This window comes from Blennius ocellaris (genome assembly GCF_963422515.1).
Source record: "Blennius ocellaris genome assembly, chromosome: 23".
NCBI lineage: Eukaryota > Metazoa > Chordata > Actinopteri > Blenniiformes > Blenniidae > Blennius > Blennius ocellaris.
In genome coordinates this window covers 8702526-8729353 of record NC_137672.1, presented here as the reverse complement: position 1 = coordinate 8729353, position 26828 = coordinate 8702526, and the positions used below count along the sequence as shown (strand labels likewise).

Genomic DNA, 26828 nt, shown 5'->3' with positions numbered 1-26828 from the left:
CGAGCCCGGTCCTCGACGGTGCAACATGAAACACACACACACACACACACACAGATGCTGGTGACTAATGGCGCTCGCTGACGAACGGCCATGTTTTTTGGGGATAAAAAAGGGTCAGCTTCCGTGCAACGGGAACGCCACCCCTACGCAGAAACATAACGACCCTGCGGGAAAACATGCACACACACACACACACACACACACACACACACACACACACACACACACAATGTCCCTTCGCCGGAGATCAGCCCCCCCCAAAAAAACTGAAGCCAGATGCACATGAAAGCAAAACACACCTGGAGGTAATGAAGCATCTGTGTGGAACTTGCTGGTTGAATAAGGGCGATGCGTGCGGAAAAAAAAAAACACCGGGCCGACCTTGATACAACCTTGGGGCAGTGAGCGTTTACAAGTCGGGGAGTTCACGTAAGGTGAGGCACTTTAAAGTTTTAGCATCACATTTATACAAAAAAAAATTCAAGCGTTCGTGAAAACAACACACAGTGGCCCCCATTCACAGTGAAAGTTGTTTACCCCCAAACTCCCTACGACCACACATGGAACCTGCAAGACGTACATGTGGCTGGAGAACCCAGAGGGGCAACACTGGTCTCCATTCATGGTGATTTATTTGCGACGCCCGGGCTGCCCGCCTCTGGATCGCAGGCTGTATATCAAGACGCTGTAATCTAACCCAATCTTCTTTTTCTTTTTTTGTTCTACAATTTTAAACCATTTGCTCCTGAGGCAACATTTGTGGCATTTCTCTGTTGATTGACTGCAACGTTAGTGCAGTTTTTCCCCCCAGAGAGCCACGCTTTGACCTTTTCCCCACATGTCCTCCTCCAGAGCACGACGCATTGGATTGGTCATACAGCTTTAAAATTGCGGCATCCCTCTCAGGAGGGGAAGATTGTATTAATTGTTGCTTCAAACGTTATCGTCGCCATTCAGCGACGTGGGGTAAATGCACGTTCACGGGGCGGAACAGTATCTACCCCCGAGGCTGTGAGATTTACAGGTCGTCGCCGAGTGACGGGCTGATTATTGTTATGGTTATCACACGACTGTTAAAGAAGTCGGTCTGAGGCTGGGAGCCACCAGGAGTCTGGTCTCTTTAAAATTCAAATGCACTTTTTTTTTTTTTTTTTTTTTAGTAATGTGTATTAGATTGCTGAAGAAAAAAAAGTTCCACAACCGAAATTTATGGCGAGACTTCTTCTTAGTTAGCTAATGCAGCCTGTAAATCAGGGAAAACTACTCTGGCGATGAACCGGTTGGCTCTCGCAGGCTTCTGTTTCAAGTTTCTGACCTCATTGCCCGAACACGCTGTACTGCGCTACAACACCGCAAAACACTGCACTCCCGGGGCTTAAACCCCATTTTATACCCCCTTTCTCAACTACTGTGCCGGAACACCCCCCCCCCCCCCCCAAATACCACCCTGGCTCCTCCGTCATTGCAGAAAGATAGGAGACAGCTGTGTACTTTTTTTTGGGGGGGGGTTTTTAAGCTTGTACATATTTGAGAGAAAAGTGAGCCACCAAGCAAAGAAAACAGTTGGTCTAATCCAAGGCTGCCATGTGGGCCCATTTTCCTCATTTTCACCTCCTCCACTTCCAAGCTCTTCATCCATCTCTCCCTTTCGCCCCCCCCCCCCCCTCCTCCCCACAATGTGAGCCCACACTCAGGGACAAAATGCTTCTCCAACACCATCTCCTGCCTGAGGTCGATTTCACATGTGGTTTCTGTTAGTGTGAGGTACACAAGAAAAACCCAAAAAAACGCATACACACAAAACACGAGGATGATTCCAACGCCGAGTGTGACTCAGCAGAAGTTGTGAAACTGGCGATGGACTGGACGTTGGGACGGATCAGTCTGGTGGAGTGACGAAACACGGCGATTCCAGACAGGCGAAGGCTGGCGTACGGTGAATAATACTTTGCTCCATTATTACAAGCTGGGATTATTTCCAGCTTTTTTCTAAATCTCTTAAATGAGCGCCTAAGAAAATATAATGTTCTCGAAAAAACATTCACTTCTTGTTCAGAGTTTCCAAAGTGAATAAACTCGGGTTGTTTTGGAATAAAAGCACTGAGATGGATCGCTGCACCCACACTGATATTCAGGCTTTTTTTTTTTTCTCCCCAATAACTTTTCATGGACATTTGAAAAAGCGAAACTTCCGGTGCGGTTTAAAGTTGTCCGTTGACGTGACAGCGATGCTCAGAGCCACTAAAAAAAGGCCTTTTTTTTTTTAAAGCGGTTCCAAGGTGGAACTTTTCCAAAAAACTATTTGGAAACGACTTCTTCTGCACATACGCCACGACTCCCAGTGTATATTCTCTTGAGCACCCGTGATGGCAATCTGCCTGCTGGTCGTCTGTCCATACGAAGGCCTGTGCACTCGCCAGTCGGTTCTCATTGCACGGTCATGCTAATGTCTGGTCTCTGACGGCCCAACTGAAACAATACCAGATGGCTGATCACCGGCGTCATTAGATCTTCGTACAAGCATACAACCATGACTGGCTGCAGTGAGGAGGACACGACAGTAAGACAGTTAAAAAGGGACATGGTTGTGATGACGCGGTAAGGACAGAGGAAGCCAATTAGATGCAGGTAAACCACAGCGTGGGTAATAAAAGTGAAAAGTCCAAATACAGGCATAAGCCCCTGATCGTCGTGAAGTCGACATTTGATTCTAAAAGTCACATGCAGGATGACATCACTCAATGTCCACGTATTAAATACATGTTGAGACCTGCCATCATGTTACCGTTGCTCATGTTATTGTTGTTTGTCTATAGAGGGTTTATCTGGGAGCGAGAATAAGCCAGAGTTTTACCCCTGCAGGGTTTTGCAGAGAGACTTGGTTAATCTTTCTGTTTGTGCTTTTAAGACTCTGGGCTACAACTTCAAGGTTTTTCTTTTTTTCTCCCTGAAATTCCTTTAAGAGGCACAAATGATGTTTTTCAGCATCTTCTGGCGAATACTGTACACCGCGTTGTGCGTTATAGTCAACACGGTAAACTTGTCAAATCACATGTTAACCACATGTTTGAATAACTGCGTCGAGGGTTTTTCTGCTCGCTGACGGCTGGTTCTTCTCGTTCAGATGCCTCAAACATACCGGGGAACGTGCAGCACAGCGATTCTGGTGTCAAACTGCACGCACTGGATGCAGTTGTCGGAGGCCATAAAAAAATTAATCGTAGCGATCGTTACAATTTACGACTACATGATGGAAATGACTCGGGTGGTAATGACAAAGATTACATGTATTATGTTGGATCGGAAGCGCGAGAAGCGCCGCGGCGGTTGAAGTCCAAGCAGGGGGATGTGCACGCATGGCTTTCCTCCTCTCACTGTGCAAATACACACATTTGGAGATTAATAGGTGAGAGTAAGCGACCGTCTCTCCCACCGTGATGGACCGGTGACCCGTCCACCGCGTCCCTGGCTCCCGTCCACGTTGGGCCTGGGATCCGCTCCAGGCGGACGGACGGGCAGGGAGGTTAATTAAGATAAATTATTTATATCACATACAAGTACATTGCATGAAAAAAAAAACAAAGGTGTTGATTAAGGGGCAACAAAAACAAGTAAATTAGATTAAAAAGCCACGGCGTATTAGGCTGTATAAAGTAGAGAAATGAAATTAAACGGAAAGGCGAGCCGCCTGACGGTCTATACACTGGCTCCACACTGCATCCTTTATTGCTTCTCCCACAGGACCAGCACAGCAGATAATGAGGAGCTTTTTTTTTTTCTTTTTTCCCCTCACTAATTTGTCTCCGTGTTTCCAATGCATTCAGATAAATACCAACCCACGAACCTCCTGACCCCACGCTACGCGGCACCACTAAAGAGCCTCGTATCGGGCCGCCGGCGATCGATGCCGCCCTGCTATAAAACGTTACTGTGCATTTAAAGCCCCGCGGCTCTATCCTGCTTCGACATATCGCCCCTCATTGACTAAATGGATCTCGTCGCTCCCCGGCTTCGCTTCGCTGTCCATCAAGCCGGAGCGCTTAATTGACGGGCTGCCTGCGCGTCGGGCCCGACGCTCAAGGCCGTCCGTGACTCATGGCCGACGCAGGGTTTTTTTTTTTAATGCAACTCACGACGCAACGAGCTGCCGCGTCACAATCCGCCAGCAGCCGGCCACACCGGAGCACGAAATGAAATTACAGGGTGTTAATGTGCGCAGACTACGGAAATGCCCCGTGGCGGCCCACCAGGCCTCGGCGGCCCCGAGGTTTCAGCTGAGCTGCAGTGTGGCGGAAGACGAAGCGAACGAAGCGAACGCGGCATCCGCCGACCTGCGACTTCATTAGCGCGCGGCCCGAACGCCCCCGGGACCACGGCTGCCGCCTAATTAGGGAGATGAGCAGTGCTTAAGCACGGCTTAACGTTTAATCGCTCGGCTCAGTGAACCAGCGGTAGGAACCTTAGATCTCTCGGGGCCCCCGAGCAGCCAAACAACAGTCGGGGATCAGGAACCCCCCCCCCCTCCTCCGGAGCGTTTTCTAATGTACATATTCAGGGACGAACGTGTCATTTCGCCTTAAATTCGAATCGCCGAGACGCACAAACGCAGTCGGCTGCATCTGTCTCGTGGCAAATAAGGTGTGAAATATTACATGTTGATAATCCACAGACCTAATCAAGGCCAGGTTTAAGGGGTGTGTGTGTGTGTGGGGGGGGGGGGATAACCAGATCATTGTATTTGGGAAACAGATGTTGCTTCCCAGTGTTTGAAATGTAATTTGGCCTCTTGGAACGGGGGGATTTCCCAAAAAAAAAAAATCCATGGAGATTTTATAACGTTAACAAACCTAAAAAAAAAAATCCATGGAGATTTTATAACGTTAACAAACCTCAGAATGTCCCAACAGAACCTTCCTAATGAACTGACCGCGCCATTTGTCGGGTAAACTAACGAATATCCTCGTCTTTTTCCTTTTGAATAGGAATCAAAATTGCCGTTTATTCGGTTTTTTTTGCTCTCAGGGCGTCAGAAGAACCGAGTTGCAAATGTGATTAGGATTCTGGAATTCTGTGGCGCCCCGAGGCGACAGCTTGAAACGTACAGCCGAATCCTTCAGTTCATCAGGACTACTGGAGAAGAATTCTGCTGTTTCAGATGCAGGAAATAAAAAAATAAAAAAAACACATGTGCTGTAGAAAAATGGTGAATCCGGTTGAAATCGAATTGCTTTTATAATTTTGCGCTCCAGCCGCTCAAAGGCCAGACGTTCTTTAATGTTCTTTTTAAAAGCTGTGAAATTGTAGCAAATCTCACTTTCATGGAAGAAACATGCCGAAGAAGTCGCATCCACTTTTACTTTACAGAGATTGTAACAAGTTACTGCAGGGCATGCTTGGCTAGTTTTTTTTTTCTTCGAATGCCTTTCCTCCTGTTAACCGAGATTCCAACCCGGGTCCCCCCCCCACGCTTCGCGTTAACAATTAACCCGATGCAACTGATGTTTAAAAAAACAACAAAAGGAAGTTTATTAAAAGTTGTATAGACATTGCATGAGTCTGCCTTGATAGTGTTTATTTCTGCAAGTGTGCTGTGTGGTTAAATGCCACTGGCTCCAAAGTTAAATTTTTCTTTTTAGGCCAGCGATAGCTGTGGAGTCGCCCGACGCTCGCGGGGAACGCTTTCCCCCCGGCAGATTAAACGGCGGCGGGCTGCAGCCATCCGCCCATCTCGTGGAGGTTAAACCTTTACACACTCGACTGACTCCTAATCGTTGAGCAAATCGCTGCCCTCCGCCTCTGCCCCCCCCCCTGATACTGTACTCGGTGCCTGAGAGGGTCTTACTGGACTCAGCTGAATAAATAACTGGGATCCCGTCCGGCACGGCAGCTGGCTCGCGTCGAATTACCGCCGGCTCCACTTTTGAGGCGGTGTGATACCGGACGGTTTCCCAAAGGCTTAGAGGTGATTTTCCCAGGCCCGGCGCACCGTATGGAGGAGCGCTGTATGCCAGCGTGAACATCCCCGGGACGATATTTATCGTGCGCTGGTGTAAAAACGTCCAGCAGAGATTCCCCCCCACCCCTCCCTGGAGCTCTATAGAAGCTAAATAAACAGCTACACAGGTATCGTGTTGAGGGAGAAGTCCCCTGGAAACTATGCCAGGCAGACAGAGCAGCATCTCTTGCCTTGCCATCCCCCCCCCCCCCCCACCGTTACCAGTCTGGATTCCTGCGTCTCCCCACTGGACAAGTGGCAGACAGATATTTCACTGTAGACGGTAAAAGGCGCAGCAGTGTGCATAAGGCAGGGGGGGGGGGGGGGGCTTGATCAACATGGGAGACACCGAAGACGTGAAACTGTGTATGAGCTGTGCATTCCAGGGGAGGGTTATTACAGGAAAGAATCCCCACAGTGGTGCGTATGATATGCATGTGTGTGTGTGTGTGTGTGTCCATGCTATTTTCACACGGCCAATTGGCCATGAACCCAAAACTCACCTCCTTGGACACAACTCACCCGCTTCATGCAGGCGAGCGTTTGTATATACACTAGAAATGTGTGCGCGCCAGTGTGTGGTCTCTTTTTATTTTCTTATATATATATATAAATATATATATTTATGGAACCGTATGAGCTGCACCACGTACCACAAGAAAATGCCAGCCAGGGCGCCGGTTTACGCAGGGGGGGGTGGGGGGGGGGGGGTTGATTTACACGGGAACACCGAGGATCGTCGCAACGACGGGAAGGAGGCGGTCGCCGGGCAGCGCCATGGCGGAGGGACGGTGTTCCAGACGGGTTGTCTGGTTCCCTCGGAGGACAAGGCGGCAACACTCACCTGCTGGGCTGCAGCCCATAAAGCAGGGCGTCCCGCACTACGACCTTTTACAGTAGGTAGTGGTGAACGTTCACACGTGTGGCGGAGGGGAGGAGGGGGGGGTTCTGAACTCTGATGTCAAACTTGGAGCAACACTTGGTTTAAAAGACTTTTCACGAAACAAACGTGTGTAATTGTTGAATAATAGGCAACGTCCGCAAAGATGTCACAAGGAAAATTAGTTCGTGGAAGATTTTGTTGGAAAACGTTTATCCGTATTGTGCGAGGGCAGTCTGGGGTCAAAGGTCAAGTTTGAGCAAAAACTTGATTCAAGGCAGATCGAACTATGACAGATGAGTGAAATCTGTTAAAAATGCTAAATTGCGATCAAAACACTGTTAAAAACAAAGCACCGTGTGCCTGTTTGCCCAAAAGAGGCACCAATATGGCACCAAGCCAACAAGCAAATGGTAAGAAATTTCAGATTTCCTTGAGAAAAAAATATCAGCGACGCCGTCGTGACAACGGGCATGAGCCTCGACGCCATGAGGTCACAGCAAGTTTGTAAAAACATGCATAATGCAACAGACATAGGAGGCTTTTTTCTGACATTTCACTGTATTTTGCACCAGAAGGTTTCATAAAAATTGGGTCTATTAAGAGATTGTTGTCATTTTGGGTCCTAATTGGTTAGTTTTATGCAAACGCATCCATTTTCATCACGCCTAATCTGCGCCACAACAAAGACGGACGTCGAAGTTTAATTTGAAAGGTTATTGTGATGCTATTTTACCGGTGCACTCAAGATGAAATTGGGTTGTTTATGGCCCCTGGACTAAAATATGTTCAAAACCGGTTTGAATCAGGAAGCATTCAAATGTGGGTCGTCAACATCAACATCAGTGTTTTCACACATTCATCTTCCTCCAACGTCTCACTGGATCCTCAAAAAGTCAAACGCTTAATTTCCATACATACTTTTTTATAGTGTTCTATAGTGATTTTATCACTTTTATTATTGCTCTTTGTGAAAATCCATCAGCTCGACTTTTAAGCATATGAATAGACAAGTAACAGTAAAAACTATATTGTGTGTATTAATGCAAACAGCAGCACTTGTAAAATGAATCAATGTGAAGAAATGAGACATAGAGTGCTGCTGAAGTTGTTTTTAATATAGCTGTTGGTAAAATGATGCTTTTGCCTCTGTAGTTTTGGTTTTTTTTTTACGTTTTGGTCACGAGAATGGCGCTACAAACTTCGGTCTCAGTAAACTTGTAGCAGGGGGGAAAAAATGCAAATGGATGCAAAAGTCTTTTTCTCACAAACCCCTCAGGCTTGCATCTCCACTCCAACATCTGTCTATTCACTTTCCCGTCTCGCGGAAACTCGCCAAATACTTTGGGAGGAGTGGGCTTGAAGGCACACACACACACACACACACACACACACACACACACACACACACACACACACACACACACACACACACACACACACACACACACACACACACACACACACACACACACACACACACACACACACACACAAATGGATGAGTTGACTCAAAGCAGCCCCAGCGTGGAAAATCCACTTCCAGCTCCGCAAGTCTTCAAAACACACCTACGGGCCGCCTGCAGCTTTCCACCCAACACAAATCAAGGCAAAGGCGTATCTTCATGGGTTAAAAAATAATAAAAGGAAAAAACAACGGGACCAGGTTTGGCCTCATTCGGAGTCCATCGGGTGGCTTTTCCACCCTCAGCTGCTTTTACATAAGAGAACAGGTCATGTGAAAGGAGCACCTTGAACTTGTGTCTGTGTTTGCCAGGATTGCGTCACGAGTCCCTCTGTGACCTGTCTGGTCTCTCAGATTGGGGGAGAGAGAGAGAGAGAGAGAGAGAGGAGGAGGTGAACAGGTGATTTTGGAGTTGCTGTGCTCACCACTCTGGACCCTGACAGCTGTGTTTACACATGATGGGGAAACATCTACAGGGGGGGGGGGGGGCACTCAATGACCCAATGGTCAGACACTGAAGTGACCACCTTCGTGTCGGGTTTTCTCTCCCGGGATCAATACTGGGTGAGATATTGCAGTGTCAGCAGAAAGCCAGAGAGAGAGAGAGAGAGAGAGAGAGAGAGCACCACGGGGCTGGGTGTGATCGAGGAGTTGAAGTGTGCGCACAACTAACTGCCCCCCCCCCCCCCCCCCCCCCCTCCTCCACCCCTAACCCCTTAGAGTGAAGCAAACTAAAGAAGTCTGGAGAACAAACATCGAGTCTGTCACCAGCGCGATAAGGACTGGCTGACAGGATAAGACCCGCGGTGCAGTTCGGCGGCGGCGGCGCGTATTTACGCAAACTCCATGTCGGGAGAGAGTAAACAGCTGCAACCTGTTTTGGAAAAGAAACACAACAAACAAACAGCACGCATCTCAACACCACGGCTGTGCAGCAACACCTGGCTGATGTTTTTTTCTTTATAAATAAAAAACAAACAAAAAAACACCCGCATGTGAGCTAATGAAGCCTTGTCCTGCTCCGCACTGCAGCTCTGCCACGTTTCTCCTCCCGTGTGTGTGTGTGTGCACGTGGATGGAGAGAGAGGGAGAGGGAGAGAGAGAGAGAGGGGGGGGGGGACTCACTTTTGCAGTGCAGCTCCACCATGGCCTGGTACCAGTCGTCCTGGTCCGCCTCGCTCTCCGCGGCGACGGCGAAGCTCTCGGCCCGCGTGTACAGCACGATCATGTGCCGGTTCTTGGCGTCCGCCCGCTTGTTGATGTTGAAGCACGTCTCCAGCGCCACCGCCTTCTTGGGCACGGGGGCCTTGCCGCGGAATTTCTTCTCGCTCTCGTAGTACTCCAGGCGGGCCGGGCCGCGCTCCGACGCCGCGCGCAGCACGAAGTAGCGCCGGTGCATGGACTTCTGCTTGCGGAGGTAGCCGCTCTTGCGCACGTCCTCGCAGCTCTGCGGCTCGACCGCTTGGCTCTCCATCACTCGCAAAAGAAAAAGAAAAAAACAATAACAACTTGTTCTTGTCTTTTTTCTTTTTCTTGCAAGTTTTCAGTGCGCTGGCCGGGACATGCCGCGACTCCTCTCCCCTCCACGCTCCCCCGCGGGCATGTGAGAGGAGAGAGCTCCGCTCCTCGAACCCCGAGCCTTGGGCGTGTGTGTCCTTCTTCTCGATGAGGAGGGGAGGGTTTGTTTGTTTCTCCCACGGACTGATCCGCGCAAGTTTTGTTGTTTGTGTGTGTGTGTGTGTGTGTGTGTGTGTGTGCGTGCGTCCCAGGCGCAGACGCACACGCGGCGCAGCTCGCCACTACAAACTACTACCAACCCCGGTGTCTCCGAGCGCCGTCTGAGCGGTTTAATCCCATTTCCTGGCCGTGGTGCCTGCACGCAGTGTGTCCGTCTGTCCCCCCCACCCTCCTCCACCACCACCACCCTCTGGCCCTGGCTGCCCTGCTCCCGGAGCTGTGGCGGTGCGCAGCGGCTGCGTGGAGCGGGACGACTGTCACTCACCGCTCGCGCTCCTACTACTCTGGAGCGCGGTGCGTTCATGGACCGCCCCCGCGGCTCGGACAGCAGCCATTCTCCCTCACTGCTGAAGAAAGTAGATACTTCACGTGTGTCGAAATGATGGATTCTTTCAATTGTCCGAGGATAAACTCTGTTTGCGCAACAACTTTGCATATTTATTTTTGTATCAAGTTTTGCGTTCACATGGCAACGTTTAAGAAAAAAAACAAAAAAACAAACAAAAAAAACAAAAAAAACGATGTCCATCTACACATAAATGCTGAAAACGGTTTAGTCAGCATGTCAAGCCAGGGATTAATCCCACATGGACAAATACAAACATCTCAGCACACAACATAAAATGCTATGTATCTACACGTAGACAATTAGATAAATATATATGTATATAAACTAATGGACACACAGGAGATCCAGATGGGGGAGAAATACACATAATAGCAGTAATATTTACAATGTCCTGTGTGAAATTGACAACTTTGGCTTTTTGTTGTAATGAAATCACTCACACATATGCTTTACACAATAACAGTGGCGAGTACTCAGAGATCTGTATGGACAGACGACCAACTCGAATTGCTATTCGTGTGACTCTATAAAACTATAAAACTACTAAAACTGAATGGAAGTACATACGTTTGTAAACGTACAAAAGATTTATACGGCATAGATATGACAAGACTTTATTCATTACACACGGGGAAATGTATTTATGAATATTTAAAAAAGATTTTCAATGAAAGACAGTCACAGACCAGTGTAAAGAACAATAAAGTAAGTGAATATAAAGCAGCATTTTCTACACAAATGCAGATTATTATTTTTTAAATCATTCTAATAGTAGACAACATTATATACATTGGACTTAAATGTAAGTAGGATGAGTTACTTAACAAGAAACACATAAACAAACCAAAAAAAACCCAGTCATTCACAATAATTGGAGTATTTTCTACTTATGTTTACTGCTGCTCACAGCTTTGCTCAAAATGTCCTTCTGTTTCAATTTGGTTAGTTATTGTTGATTTATGCTAAAAACGGATCCTCAGAATAAAATGCAGATTTTATGGGAAAAGCGAATAATCGCAACTTTTCTGTTCCTGCACCACAGTGGCGTTTTATCAGTATTTCTACTTCTTATTTCTCCTCTTTCCTTTCATCACAGCATGATCGTGTTTTGTTCCACTGCTGAGGCTGAGCGCAACCGAGTGGATGGGATGATGATTTATAGATAAGACGATTCTTTTGTGTTTTATTCAGTGCACGTCATGCTCCACGGATGGGGAGAAAAGAAAGAACGAAAGCTTTAAAACATACAGACGTCACTGGACAAAAGAAAGAAAATATACTTTGGAAGTGAAAATGAGTGGAAAAAACAGAAAATAGGAGGCTTCTTCAACCTTTCACTTGTACATCTTGGGTCATTCTTGTTAAATCTGCACATTATTATTCCTCAGTAAAGAAGTTTAATCAGTATTTTGTTTATGTTGAACACCAAAGTAAAAGTTTGATGTGCTTTTGTTAGTTCTAGATTAATTAAAAACAAACAAAAATGCGAAACTACTGCAGAAAGACTGATTAATGAAAATATCAAATACAGAAAATGACCAAACTAAAATAATAATGGCGGGTCGCTTCAAAACAGTAAAATGTTAACGCGTAAAAGTCCACTATTATTGCAATCACTGTGCTGTATCATCTTTTATTGATGTGTCATATGAAATATTAATCGCATACACTATAAAGAAAAAAAAAGCTGTATGGTGAATGTCTATATTTGATCCTGTGAACATAAATAGTTAGTAGCGTTCATAACAGAAGCAGTTTCACTTTTTAAAGCCGCGTCAAAAGTTTCAAAGTTTTATTTGCTCAGAAATCTGGGCAGCGACCAAATTACACAAGATTACCTCTGGCACCAAGTGTGTGTGTGTGTGTGTGTGTGTGTCTTGATGTTTGGACTGTGCACCATGTCAGCTCAAAAACAAATACAACAAAGAGTCACAAGATTAGATAATAAGATGGGACGTGTCCAACATGTCAGAGTTTTACGTAACGATTGCGCAATATAGAAATATAGAGATTTTTATTGGCTGCAGGAAAAATCCTGCAGTGTGGACGAATATCTGAACATCAAGATTCATCCTGCAGCCACCAGGACAAATATTTACACTTTAATGTGTCATTCATGTAAAATAAATTGAGTTTTTTATATTTTATATGTTCTTTGTTTTAATGAATTATCTAGTTTATATGACCTCCCGTCTGTTACACCCTTGCTTTACCATTAGTCTTTTATTAAAATTGGATTTTGAATTATCCTGAGGTCACTTTTACCAGTTGTCGTGTTTCCTAGTGTCCTTGAAGGCAGCATCACTTTGTGTGCGTGTGCGTGCGTGCGTGTGCGTGTGGTGTAAAGATCCCAGCCTTGGCTCGTCCATGTGCCCATCCTGTCCTATTTATTGTAAAAAAAAAAATCCCTCTCTGCCGTTTGTCGAATTGTAAATAGAACACAATTTCGACAGTTTCTTCAGATCCTTCCTAAACAGATTCATAAAAGAAAATAATAATAATAATACCCATCAAAACAATAAAACATAAATAACGCAAGTGAATGACCCCCGTCAGATTTGTAATTGTGATCAAATTCCTGGATGAACATTAGAGCAAGCAGATGAATCTGGGACCCAGACTGTGTCATCAAACTGTTTTTTGTTTTTTTTTGTCCTATTTAATCTGTCTGCTGCTCAGCAGCACCTCCATCTTTCTAAATCTGCACTAAAAATACCACACGGAATATTATTATTATTATTTTTAGAGACGCAGCGGATCTGAACACCTCGTATGAAAAGAGGTTTATTCCGGTCATTCTGGTGGCTCTGAGGGGTTTCTATCTTTGTGCTCAGCGCTTATGCAGTATGTATGTTGTTATGCAATATGCATCCAGAAGTAACCTTGCACACGAGGTCAGGGGAAAGTGGAGACCACGCGCCACCTGGTGGCAGGAACTAGAACTACAGCGAACCTCTCCATACTTACTGTAAACTGTAGTTTTTCCTCCACAATGTTTATTTTAATACCACGATTGGACATCTTTCATATATATTATTAAAAAATAAGTAGGAAACTTTTGCAGGAAAAGAAAACCCCCAAAGCAAACTGATAAGAAGCAACAAACCGAGTTTATGAACATGAATATTTTTGTCATTACAAAGACGTTACATGAGTTTTATGTCTTGTTTTGTCTTTAATAATAATAATAATAATTTTTTTGGAAAAACAAGGGGAATAAACTTCGCCTCCATGTCAACCAAAAAAAAAAAAAAAGAAGAAGAAATAAACCCAAAAATTTTGGTCGGGTACATGAAGCCATGAAGTTTTGTTATTTTAATACACGTTTATATTTATTCTCAAATTGCTTTTACATTCAGTAGCATCTCCTTTTAGCCCTCTAAGCGCATGCAGCCTGAGAGTGGAACATGTAGATCGTCCTTCCGAGGAAATCTGACAAAAAAATTATAAAAAAAAAATAAAAAAATGGTGACCAATACAAACGTATCACACACACACACACACACACACACACACACACACACACACACACACACACACACACACACACACACACACACACACACACACACACACACACTCTCACACATACATACGAGAGACAAGTCTGTCCATTCTTTCTAATCCACATGCATCAGGAGGCTGTTAAGGCTGTTAAAACCATGTCTGGGAACTCGTGACGCGAGGCGGGGAGTCCCAGCCGGAGCCTCCCTGGGCCCACTGAGACTCCACAGTTCTTAAAGCAGAAGACGACGCTGACGTATTCACTGGACGGCTTTTTCTTCTTGTCGTCGTCATCGTCGTCGTCGTTGTTTTTGTGGATCTTTCCGTTTTTTTTACGCACTTCTAAAAGCAGGAGATGAAAGCAAAATAGCAGCAGCGACGTGTGTGTGTAGAGTGTGTAGAGTGTGTGTGTGTAGAGTGTGTGTATCTCTGCAAAAACTCATAGAGGCGTCGTTTGACTCGTGACTCCCACAGAGCCCTGAGGTGGCGTCTACTGGCACACAAACACCGTTTGACATGGGTCACGTGGTACGAACACGGCGGGCCAACACTCTCACACACAACGACACCAAATCCAGAATTTACATTCGCACATTTTTTTGTTTGTTTGTTTTTTTTGTTTCCTTCACAGACACGTAAACACAGACGGCTCAGAGGGAGACGGGGGACGTCCAACCCTCCCAGGGGTGGGGTGAGAATACTCCAGAGGCCTTGGAATGGCAGCGACTCCTCAGGTTCTCCCTGAGCGGTGGGTCAGATGAAAGGGTTTTTCGACGTGCCCCGACTGGGGTAAACATTTCCCTGCAAGACACGACAGGCGGAGGAGGAGGAGGAGGAGGAGGGGGTGAGAAAGGAAAAGAAATAGCAACCAGCCCCTCCTTTCTCACCCGTCCGCGGGGGGTCACTCACCGTGAACGGGTTCACCGACATGGGCCGAGGAACTTTGGGTTGAGAGTCTGAGGCAGGGAAGGAGGCAAAACCTGCACAAAGGACAAGACACGTTCAGACGAGCTAAAAAATAATAAAAAAACAAACCAAAAAAAAACGGATTCCTTGACCATTTCAGCATCTTTCGTCTGCTCGACGTGTTCGAGGGACGTTGAGAGAAGAAAAAACAGCTTTCAGATTATACATTATACTATAATATAGTATAATATACTTTATATTTGTCATTCTAGACAGGAGCAATGTTGATTTTCTGCTAAATTTGTTTACCGTACAATATTTTACTGATATTTGCAACAAAAAAGTGCTATTCTTAATTATAAACTCATTGATAAAAAAAAAAAAAAAGGCCATAAAAGGCCAACTTTGTTTTGTTTCCGTAGAAAAAGCTGTCAAAAATGGCTTTACGGAATAAATATAGAGTATTGAGACCTGCAATTTGCTTATTTAATTCCATTTTCTGACGCCACCTCCCCCACACAGTCTGCCCTTCACGCAATAAGAAGACATGCGAAGTGGCGCTTGAAGTCTCACCGTTGGTTTCCTGGCTGGTGGCGGACTCATGAGGAAACGCGTTCTGGGCGGCGGGCGCAGGGAAGGAGGCGGACGGAGGGAAGACGGAGGCGGGCGAGGCGACGAAGGCGCCGGAGTCACCTGGAGAGAAGAAGCGCCCACGTACGGCGAGATCAGAACGCCTGGAGGGATTCGGGGAAGTCTTTCGTGGTCGAGATCCCTCACGTGACGACGACGGATAAATGTTTTATCAAATCAAAATGAAAATGATAGATATTCATTTTTCCAACAGGTGAGCATACGTGGTAACTTGTGGGCCAAAAGCGTCCTGCCAAAGGCTCCAATCCCCCAAAAAACACCCCAAAAAAAGGTTTTTATATAGAATATATGGGAGATTTTTCACTTTTCACTGTATTTTGCACCACGACGTTTCATTAAAATTAGATTTATCTTGAAATTGTGAGACTTACTGACAAAAATTAAGACATTTTGATCACTTATATAAGAAAAAGTGTAAATTTAAAGGTTATTATGGCACGATAGAACTATATTGACATCTCTAGTCTAAACTAACAATGTTATAACTACATTTAATTAAAGCAATTGTTTGCAGTATTTATTATAATAGCACAGTTTATCTGATTGTTGTATTTGTTTGAAAAACGCATCGGACAGAAAACAACTGCAAGCGACAGTGTTTATATATGAAAATTCCCACAATTTTGCATTTTTGGTAAATAAGAAAAGTGTTCATGTCGGAGCATAGTAGTGCAAAATGTGGAGGGGATTTATAAGGAGGAGCAAAACCCATTTAGAAGAGACATCTTAGATTAGAATGAACTTTAATGAATCAACTTTCTAACTATAAAAGGTGAAATCTGTGAGATTCTGATCAGTTTTTTGGTGATAGATAAGTTTCCGCCATAATAATGTATCTTTACACTCATTTTAAAGCAGAAACAACTGATTAAGGATAAGATGTTCACTTTACAATGATCAGTTGTGGTTTTATTGTTTTCCTAAAGTTGCATTTGAATGATTCATTTCATTTACAATGTCGACACACTCTGAAGTGAGTCGGTCATCACTGTGGGTCATCAGGAAACGCCGTCAAACACGCATTTCTCAGGATAACAAAGTTTCCTCTTTAAAGCTCTGATTTGTGTATAAACTTCCACAGCCGTCGGACGCAGCGGCGCTGTGAGGAAGTTGTCAGGCTGAAGGGCCCCAAACAAGAGGCTTACCTCCCGAGGCATTGCTGAAGGGGTTACTGGGGGAGAGGGCAGCGGGCTGCTGGGAGGCCGAGCCGGAGCCGGAGCTGAATGGGTTGGGGAAATCTGAGACACACAGAGAGAGAGAGGGGGGGGGGGCATGGGGGAGATAATTCACAGTGTGCGGGGTTAACAGGCTACATTCCTGCCTATTGAGACCGCCGCCGCTCCCAGTGTTCCACATGCAGTCTAATTAGGGCGCCACTCGCAGACGAAGCCGCGGCGGTGCACCTCGGCTGGGGGGGGGGGGGGGGATCGATGGCGTTCCACCTACTTGCAAAAGTCTGGGAGCTGGAAACGGTATCGACTCCGGGGGAACTGCAGGAGGAGAAGAAAGAAAGACAGTAGAGATGCATCGATGGCGACTTTAACTTTTAAAAAAGCGCCGCGAGCAACAAATCTGTCCTGTTTTAACCCTTAGATGCACACATGGGGTCAAAAATGACCCCATATTCCAGGTATTCCTCATAAAACATGCTTAAATGGAGATAATACTTACATATATGTTGCTGGGTAAAAATGTCCTCCAGCGTGGTGAGATTGCTGACATCAGATGTTTAAGTGGGACAGTCAGAGTTGCTAAGAATTAAGTTTCATAGAAGATTCCATAGGAACTGCTTGTGGAACAGTGGGGTCACGATACAAACACTGCAATTTCTTCAAATTAATGAAAAAATAAATAAAAAGGCAAATGGTATCATGTCACAAATGTGTTTTATGAGGAATACCTAGAATATGAAAATATTGCAACTCTTTGTTTTAAAGATTTTGAAGAATAACAACCAAGTATATTGCCAAAATGCATTGATTTGAATTGGGGTTATTTTTGACCCCACGTGTGGAAGAGTGTAGGTACTGGTAGGTTGTGCATCCAAGGGTTAAAAATCAGATTTGAGGAAATAACCCCCCCCCCCCCCCCCCCCCCCCCCCCCCCCCACCCCCCCTACCTGGCAGGAGTGGAGCTGGACGAGAGCCTGTTGCCGAAGAGGGTGCTGTACTGCGGAGGGCCACCAGGGGGAGCTGCAGAACAAACATTTCGGCGGAGTCAGTCGGATCACCTCAGGCCCTTAACGAGCCCTAATCCGAGAGATTAAGTGCTGCTGTTGTCATCAAGAGTGAGTAAAAGCAAGACGACAAACGGCGGTAATTCGTCAGGGAAGAAAAAAAGAATCACAAACGCGCTGAATAAAATATCGCCTTTGTGTTCGCTTTGTTATGAATCAAAGTGGGCCGGGGCAGAAAATCAATAACCCTCTCTCTCTCTCTCTCTCTGTCTGCCAGGCCAGTGACGGAGGCAGAAAACGAGAAGCCTTGCTGCAGCAGGCTCGGGGGCGTCTCACATGAGTCCTGTGCGTTGAGGCGAACCCCTGGTCATACAGCTGATCGTACAACGGCTCAACAAAGTCCTTTGAATCAGACCGAGCTTGATCTGGAGCGAACACAATGAACATAACTCAGCTGCTGAAAGCCTTGGCATTGGGAGTACGGATGTTACGCAACGTTGCTGAGCCGGCCGTGGCAATCTGCATCACACACACACACACACACACACACACACACACACACACACACACACACACACACACACACACACACACACACACACACTCTTGCCTCTCCAGTCAATCCATTACTGTGGGGGAAGAAGGTCCGGGAAGTGAAAATACCGCGATTGAAAGATAATGCGACACGAGACGGACGCATCGAGACACATGGAGCATTAAGAGCTCAGTCAGCTGGTCATAATGAAGCCACTCTTCAAAGTGAGCTCATGGACTTTGTCGGCGTTTTCTGACACAGATTTGCGTCGCGATGTCGGAGGAGCACTTCAACCGTGACCAAAGTGTCTGGAACCAGGTTTTTTAATAACTCCTTTCAGAAGGAGGCTCATTTTCCAGACTTTCCGTGGAAGCGGATTGTGGATGAATTTGGCGTCGGCTGGCGACTTTCATTCAAACGATTCTGAAGCGCGGCGACAGCTGCAGCGGAGTGAGGCTGGTGTCAAATTACAAGCAGTCACTGCCACACGTCCGCCGTATTGGTCGTGTTTAAAGTCCGGCTATCTGAAGGCTTCCCAGTCATATCTGAATGGATCTTCCACTGCGAGTGGCTTAAACTCCTATCAGGGAAGTGGCCATATTTGTCAAAGTTCTAGAATGAGAGTTCTAGAAGAAGAGTTCGAGAATGAAAACTCTATGATAATCAGCGCGTTGTGATACAGAGTTACGAGAACGAGAGTTCAAGGTTGAATAGGAGGTTCTTGAATAGGAGTTCTTAAATTATCCGAAAATAAACACAGAGATTAAGCTTCCAAGCGTCTTGAATTCAGCCTCCATGTAATTAAATCAGTGGGATAAAGAGACGGAAACTAAACCCACTGTTTTGAGTGGAAACTAAAACTTAAGAGGCGACATAAGAACACTGTAATAATTCAATTATTACGATGCGTAAAATTATCTTTTCGTGAAGCCGCAGAATTAATAAGAAACATTAAAAAATACAATGAACTCCACCAAAGCTGATCCTTATTTCACTTCGTATAAGGATCAGCATCTTTTTAATGGAGTGTAAAGAGGCTCAACCTTTGAACATTGAAGTAAAATAAAAAAAAGTTTCCTACGATACTTTAACATAACGAAGCACTAGAAGGAAGGATTGGTGGGGACATGTCCTACCTGCGGTCGTCGGGGTGTCCGAGAAGACGCTGTCCAGATGGGACACCGCGGCGTACCTGTCCTGGGCGTTGCCCACCGGCGGCGGCGGCGTCTGCCCGGCGTTGGCGGACTGTTGCTGCGGCGGCAGGTGCTGCTGAGGCTGAGACAGAGACTGAGGCAGAGACTGTGGCGGGGGGTGGTTCAGACCCCCGAAGTCTACGCTGATAGACTTGGGGAAGGCTCTAAAGGGTCCCGAGGCCCCCGAGGCCGACACCGTCCGACCTGAGAGTGTGGAAACAAGTCTCAGTGTGCGGATTTAGCGATGCGTTCAAGTGCAGGTTTGAATTGTCAAAACAGATAAAAACTATGTTTAGTCAATTACCAATAAATCAAACTCGGCAGTATGAATGGCTCTTATGTGCTTCTGAATGAATTTTCTTAGAAATAACTTCATGAACAAAAAGTCCTTCAAATACTGACCTACTAAGAGAATTCCGTTATAATTTCTACACAGTGATCAATATTTCGGGGGAAATGCTGCAAATTCATTTCTCTGTATACAAATATCTCAAAAATGTCGTAACCCTATGACTAAACCATACCAAGAATGAGTGAACCCACATTAAAAAAAAAACAACGCGAGAAGAAAAGAATTTAACAACGTCATGCTCAAGTTAGCGAAGCCATGCCGCAGCGCTTCAGCGTCGTCTTGTCATGTGCAACACGTTATGAAGCATTAGGGGGGAAAAAAACAACAAATGCTTCCACACACACACACACACGCACACACACACACACACACACACACACACGTCAAGCCAAGACACAGTTCTTCCACGATAACGTTCAACTTCGCTGCGTGAGGCAAGCAGACGTCAGGCATGCCGGTCTTCAGAAATGTCAATAAGCTTTGTTTATCCCGCGTCTCAGCTGAGGGTCTGAGGTAGAGGCCAGACCAGACTTGACGTGAGGCAGATTGCCTGTTTCTGCGTTTCCACCGTCCTACACTGCTTGTTTCGCGATATTAAGGCGCGTCCTGGGATTACAGCTGTGTCCTACATAATTGCTCCGACGCCAGAACGGTGCGAAGTACCAGGGGCGTTTTTAGAGGAGGTTTAAAGTCGGGGGAAAGAAAAAAATGTGCGTGGCACCCAATGACTGGGGTCGGTAAATTAAAACAAAGCACCGTGTCTTTCCCCCCGAGATTCACATGCATGCCAGGCGCTCCTGCCGATCGGCCATCTATTATGAATGATGCAGCGCGGCGGAGCTTTATTGATTCCAGCCATTCAAGCACACACACACACTCGGCGCCGTGCCTTACCTAAAGCGAAGTGGTTTTTGAAAGAGCTACTGGCTACGGGGGGGGAGGAGGAGGTGGAGGTTCAGATGAGATAGACAGAGACAGGAAGAAAAAAAAAGTGAGGGATAAATAGAAGGGAGGAGTGGAGAAGAGAGAGGAGAGAGTGTCACTTGGTGTCACATTGTCCCCGCTGCCGTCGGCGGCCTGTTGAATTCATGAAAGCAGCACAGTTTGGCACCTGGATGAAAGCATTTCGAACCAGAGTGGGGGTCTTTTAAAAACACAGATAAGATCAGAACCCGGGAGCGTTTCAACCTCCTCCGCCCTCCACCGAGTGTCAGCGATGAGCCGAGGCAATCGGCGACAGTATTTCAACGATCTGCACGCGTTGGCGACAGCATGCCGACACTCTGCCGGGCCAAATGCTTCATGCCGCGAAGCCGCGAAGAGAACAGGAGGAGGTTACAGTGACGATCTGCTCGCAAGAACCAAACAACGTGGCTCAATCTCTTGCGACTTCCTCCAACCTGTTTTGACACTCGACACGCCAAACCTCTTATTTCCTCCCGAAGCCGCTGATCTTTAAAGAGACATGACTCAAAGTTTACAGCTGACTCATTTTGTCTGGAATCAGCAGAGGGATTCTGATAGCGTCACACCGGATATAAATCAACGTTACTGCAACATTCACTGTCGTATATCTTTTTTTTTTTTTTTTTTGAGATATGGCGCAGCAAAAGCAGGCCTGTTCATTTGCTAAGACGCAGTCTCTCTGAACAGAAACACCAAAGTCTTTCGGAGCTTCAGCAGCTCGTTTCAGGAGGTAAATGCGAGTAAAAGAGAAGACAGAACCCTCCGGAGGAGAAAGACCTCACCTGAGGGTCGTGGAAGGGCGGGAAACGAGGGGGTGTGGCTCTGACCGCCCAGCGCTGACGACAGCGACCCCGGCCGCTGTCTTTCTATCCCACACATGGTGGGATCTGGATCAAGAAAGAGGAGATAGAAAAAGAAACTGTACAAGTTGGAACCCAAAGGAGTTTGGGTTTTTTTGGCGTTAAAGATCAACCCCTGACCTTTCAGAGGGGGGTCTCTGAAGCTTTGGGAGCGCGACGGCCGAGCGGTAAACACGTCCGTCCGCATGTCGGCGGGCGAGATGGCGGGCGCCCGATCCCAGGGCGGCAGCTGGGACTGAGACTGGAGGACCGGGGAGGGGAGAGAAGCAGATGGGAGGTAGAAGGAGAGACACAAAGGCAGGCGAAGTGAGTCTCTTTCATCTTTTCTCAATAATTCATCTGCAGAGGCTTTGATGTTGGTGGGGTGGGGGTGGGGGGGGCTGCCTGGACCAACGACCTGAACTGACTTCCACACCTTCCCTCTCGCTTCTGAAAACTCCTCGTCTCCGACCAACTCTGTTCCTTTTACTCTTCATCCATTTCAAACGCACACATTCACACTCTCACCATTGGCCGCGTGGTTCGGGCGTTGGGGGGTAAGTTGTGGGCGGGACCCTGTCCTGGTAAAGGACCATGGGATAGAGGCACGGCCTGGACCCCCGGACTCCACGGACCCTCCACGTCCCTCCGGTTTTTACTTTTGGAAAAATGCCTACAAAACACAACATATCGAGTTACTGTCTCCGAGAAACACTTGAAATCGAAACAATAATGTCAATAATGAGAAAAATGTATCAGGGTGAATATATTTTATTTCTTTTTTTTATTAGTTATGATATATAATCATCTATTTTGACTAAAAGCAGTAACACAGCAATTCAGCAAGACTTTTAGCTGGTATCTTACTCTCATATGATCGGACTCACTTTATTAGTAAATGTATTATTATATTAATCTTTCAGAAATCAACTAAAAAAAACCTTTATTAATGAAAATATCAGACTTGAGAGGCTACTTTGTGGTTCCATCACACTATAGCAGGAATAAATAAATCAGAATAGTAAATAATAATAATACATTATTCATACATTTTGGGATATTTTACATATCTGCACAGTATATGTTGTTATGAGGTTGTTTAGGGTTTCTATATCACTTCTAACTGAGCGTAGCTCCTCCCCGGCTCCACGCCCCCTCCCACTGACCGCCGATTGGTTCAAACTCAGGTCGATTCAACCGCAAGCAGGGAAAAGTCCCAGTTTTCACCAGAACGTCAAAAGGATCAATAAAGGGTACAAAGACAAACAGGATGTTTGTGAACGGCAGCCCGTTCACCTCCGAGCCTCGGCCGCCTGCGTCTGAAGACCAGGTCACATTCTCACCATTTTTTCTTCTCGTATTTATCCTGAAGGAACTCTTTGAACTTCTGAGAGTCCTTCATGTCGGCGCAGCCGTCCACCTTCGGGTCGAACACACACAGCCAGGTCCTCCTCCCAACCTGAACACACACCGGATTTAAACAGACAGCGTCAGAGTCTAATTGTGTTTAATTATAGCATAAGAATCAAAGCGCAATCCCTGTTTGTTTGGCGTTGACATTTCGCCTCGGAGAATCTCCGACAAACACAAACAGATTGTCTCATCAGTGATTCATCTGGTGGACGAGAGTCAAGAGTGCAGCGAGCGCGTTTCGCCGCCGGTGAATCACCGTCGGCCGGGCGGCTCGTTTCAGAGGCTGATGAGGAGAAACACCTGAGCGACACACACCTCTGGCTCTGCACTCATCATACTCAACATTCTCTCTCACACACACACACACACACACAACCGGCTCATAAATCCCCTCCTGAAACACTCCAGCTGTGTGATGGAGGCTGAGGAGTGAGCGCCGCCCACGCCAGCGATTCCCAAAGCAGAGCCTCATTTCCGTCACGACGGAAACAGTCGGACCGGGTCGGTTTGGACGTTTGAGGTGGAAACAGACGCTTCACTGCTAAACGCAGGACGAGGTTCTGGTTGATGAGCAGATAAACGGACTCTTGCGAGAATCTGGTTCATGAGATGCCAAACGCTTGTGTAGCTTTCATCAGTAATCCATGAGTCTTTACTGGAGTCTGGGTCGAAGGTACTGGAGCTTGAACCCCCTGCTAACAAAGGGAGGAGGCCGTTCAGTCACCCAAACCTCCCGACACCAACCTGGACCCAAAACCCGCTGTGAATCAAGGTCGTGTGGAACATCCACAATACATAGAACTAATAGGAGGGATTTTTACGTCTCCTTTCGTCTTGCCGCCTTTTAAATAAAAGACTCTTGGAGGAAATGCTACAGGTTTTGAGTCGTGCGTTTAACTCCGGCTTTGTGCCTGAGGTCTTCACAGATACACACAAAGCAAACGCACACGTTGACGTTCAAATGGAGCGGAAACTCCGCCCCACGATAGAAACGACACACATACAGGTGAGATGAAACAGCAAAAATCTCAGAGAGGAACTAGATGATGGGCTTTGTGGGACAGAACGAGCTGCTCCTCTCGCCTCTTGGCACAGCGTGTGCCCCAGCACAAGCTTTCTTCCCAGACATAAAAGAAAAGGCCCCGACCACAAAGACGGGTCCAAACGGTAGAACCCCGGGGACGTTTCATGTTCCATATCAGAGCCAGGTGGAGAACATTAAACCTCGGAACGCCTCGGGTGACGTCCAAATACCGAGAACAGAGGACCAACGTAGTTCGCAAGATGCTGGGTTGTGTTTGGCAAAAGATAAGCAGTTGGGTTACAATCACTTTTTTTTTAGGTCTGAAAGCTTTGCTTTTGTTATCAGCACAACATGCGAGATAACATCGTTTGAGTGAAAAACAAAATGCCTTTAAAAAGGTTAAGATAAGTTGCTCGACGCGACAGTCACTTGTTGACGCATCAGAACTCGCCGCCGACGTTCCGGTTATCTGGGAACTGGTGATTCATTCATACACAGACTTTGCAGTCGATCGCAAACATCGCAAGTTGGAAAAAAAGTAGCTGCTGTCGCGGAGCAGAATAAAAAACATGGGAACCCAAATCCATTCACAACGAAATTGCAACTTCACACCCACGGGCAACTGAAATGGTAGAAAACAACGATTTAACACTGTTTATACTAACATGTCACAACCGAGTGTTTAGAAAACACCTCGGTTTGGGTTACAATTGTAGAGTTTGTTGTTTTTTTGTGCAAAGTTTTGGCTATCGAAACTACTTCCAAGTGGTTTTGCACATTAAATAAATAAATAATAGCAGGCGCATCATCTCCAGCCTCTGATATCAATGGAAACCTCCAAGGGGACCGTCACTCACCTCGTTGCCATGGTTTTGGAGAAATTCCACTTCCTGTTGCGAGAAAGTCGTCATGGAGATAGACTTGACTCTGTGGGGAGGGTTGAGGCCTCTCCTGGGACACAAGAGGACACATGGGGAGGGAAGTAAGAAGACACGAAAAAAAGAAAAAAAACGAAACAAAAAAAAAAAGTGAAGATTTGCAGTCCGGAGCAGGTGTGAGAGGAAACATCTGTGTGTGACTGTGAGCTGAAGGGAAGATTCTCTTGTGGAACTAGGTGCCACACACACACACACACACACACACACACGCCCGGATGTGACGGAGAAACATGTGTTTTCAGTTACTACAGGATCCTGATGTGTCCATGCTGAGGACACACACACACACACACACACACACACACACAAAGTGGGACAATGCTGTACATACATGTGCACACGATTGCGCAATAGTGCTGACTGAAGTGCTGGAACTGTTTTCCTGAGGAGTGTTAAGGCTGAACATGCAGAACAGAATGTGAAAACACACACACACACACACACACACACACACACTGGACAGGAGCCTAGAGAAGGGGAATGGGGGGGGTCAAACCTGCACCATGACGATATGAAACGTAACTCAGAGCTGGAAAATGACCAACAAGCGGTCTGTCGTTTATGAAGCTGTTGGAACATACGCATGAGAGAGAGAGAGAGAGAGAGAGAGAGAGAGAGAGAGAGAGAGAGAGAGAGAGAGCACTGCGTAAATTAATGTGCGCGCTCAAGCCTGGCAGTCCCACCGCACCAACACCCCCCCCCCCCCCCCCCCCCCCCCCCCCGGTTCACCGTGGAAGAATGAGGATAAATCTATATTCTCGCACTGTACATGAGTGTGAGGCTGGTGCGTGGTGCAATCTCCGGCCTGGCGCTTGTTTCTACTCCACTGCTGTCAGTATCCGTGCGTCTCCCCACTGATGCTCAGTGCTCTGCGAATAAAACCTGCATTTGTTTTGCTCTGTTGTTGTTGTTGTTGATGTGTTGTTGTTTTTTTACTCACAGCATTCCGGAGCACGACGTGCACACGAAGCTGCCCACCGTGATGTCGGTGTAAGTCACCCCGGGCTGGCTGCACTCGAAGCAGTGTTTGTTTACTCCGGACTGGGCCAGCTCGCGGACCTTGCGGGCGCAGATCTCCTGGTTGTCCCGGTGCTTTCGGTTCGACATTTTTCTCTCTCCCTCTTCTCTCTCTTCTCCCCGGGCCCGGTGCCTGACAGGACAGGCTCGGCGTTCTCCCCTCCCCCGGTATTTAAAAAATTTAAAAACAAACAAAAAAAACAAACCCTCCTCGAGTCCTCCACCGTTCAACTCCGCCGAGCTCTTCACGCACGCATTTTTATTATTGGGGAGGCGATGCGGCTCCGGCCCCGACGCAACGCAACGCGGTGGAAAGGCGCGTCAAGGCGGGGAGAGAGAGTGAGTGAGAGAGAGAGAGAGAGAGAGAGAGAGAGAGAGAGAGAGAGAGAGAGACGCGCGTCAAGGCGCGTCGAGGGAGGCGCGTCAAGCTGGAGAGAGAGAGAGAGAGAGAGAGGGGAGCGTCAAGGCGGATTGAGAGAGAGAGAGAGAGGGGGGGGGGCGTCAAGGCGGATTGAGAGAGAGAGAGAGCGAGAGAGAGAGAGAGACGCGCGTCAAGGCGCGTCGAGAAGAGCGCACACGCACAAACCGCACGCTGCCTTCACAGTAAAAGCAAAATAACAGGTGGCCCCGCAGATATCAGTCACATTTTTTTCACTCCATGTTTCTTTAACAAACGTGTGCCAATACAAGCACTGGTTATCTCATCAAAGCTGTTTGTAGGTCAGGGTATTTTTTTCTTCTTTCAGTTATTCTGAATTGAGTGCAGCAAATCTGCCTGTACCAGGTCACCGTGGCCTAAAGATACAGAGCAAATAATAATAATTGGGTTATAAAGTGAAGGTCCTCACAAATCAAAGCGTTCTTTTTTTTTTTTTTGAGTAACAATTC

The 26828-nt window shown here is 46.7% G+C and overlaps 2 protein-coding genes across 3 annotated transcripts in view; both read right to left on the bottom strand.

Moving 5' to 3' along the window:
* The window catches only part of LOC308146925 (insulin receptor substrate 1-B), a 47102-nt gene extending 36875 nt beyond the window's left edge, over window positions 1-10227 (bottom strand). The window contains exon 1 of the mRNA XM_080518921.1: window positions 9466-10227. Coding sequence (XP_080375047.1) covers window positions 9466-9814 — 349 coding nt within the window. The 5' untranslated portion in view covers window positions 9815-10227. The remainder of the gene's footprint in view (window positions 1-9465) is intronic.
* A 3290-nt stretch (window positions 10228-13517) lies between these two features.
* agfg2 (ArfGAP with FG repeats 2) lies at window positions 13518-26229 on the bottom strand. Of its 2 annotated transcripts, XM_080519236.1 has the most exons (14): window positions 25864-26229; window positions 24843-24936; window positions 22892-23007; window positions 22077-22221; window positions 21690-21810; window positions 21492-21596; window positions 20638-20670; window positions 19335-19595; window positions 17607-17679; window positions 16934-16977; window positions 16633-16725; window positions 15410-15529; window positions 14840-14910; window positions 13518-14731 (listed from the first exon to the last, which is right to left on the bottom strand). In XM_080519236.1, exons 1-14 carry the CDS (start codon window positions 26028-26030, stop codon window positions 14684-14686), a joined length of 1491 nt encoding a protein of 496 aa, XP_080375362.1. In that variant the 5' UTR covers window positions 26031-26229; the 3' UTR covers window positions 13518-14683. The 2 variants fall into 2 exon arrangements, with proteins under 2 accessions (XP_080375362.1, XP_080375363.1); XM_080519237.1 differs by lacking the exon at window positions 20638-20670.
* Between the last annotated feature and the right edge of the window lie 599 nt (window positions 26230-26828).

Coding starts and splice junctions, on each gene's coding strand:
- agfg2 (XM_080519236.1), bottom strand. CDS start 26,030: ATGTCGAACCGAAAGCACCGGGACAACCAGGAGATCTGCGCCCGCAAG. Junction 21,811..22,076: donor CCCGAACCACGCGGCCAATG/GTGAGAGTGTGA, acceptor CCGGTCCTCCAG/TCTCAGTCCCAGCTGCCGCC. Junction 16,978..17,606: donor TCCAGCTCCACTCCTGCCAG/GTAGGGGGGGTG, acceptor CTCCTCCTGCAG/TTCCCCCGGAGTCGATACCG.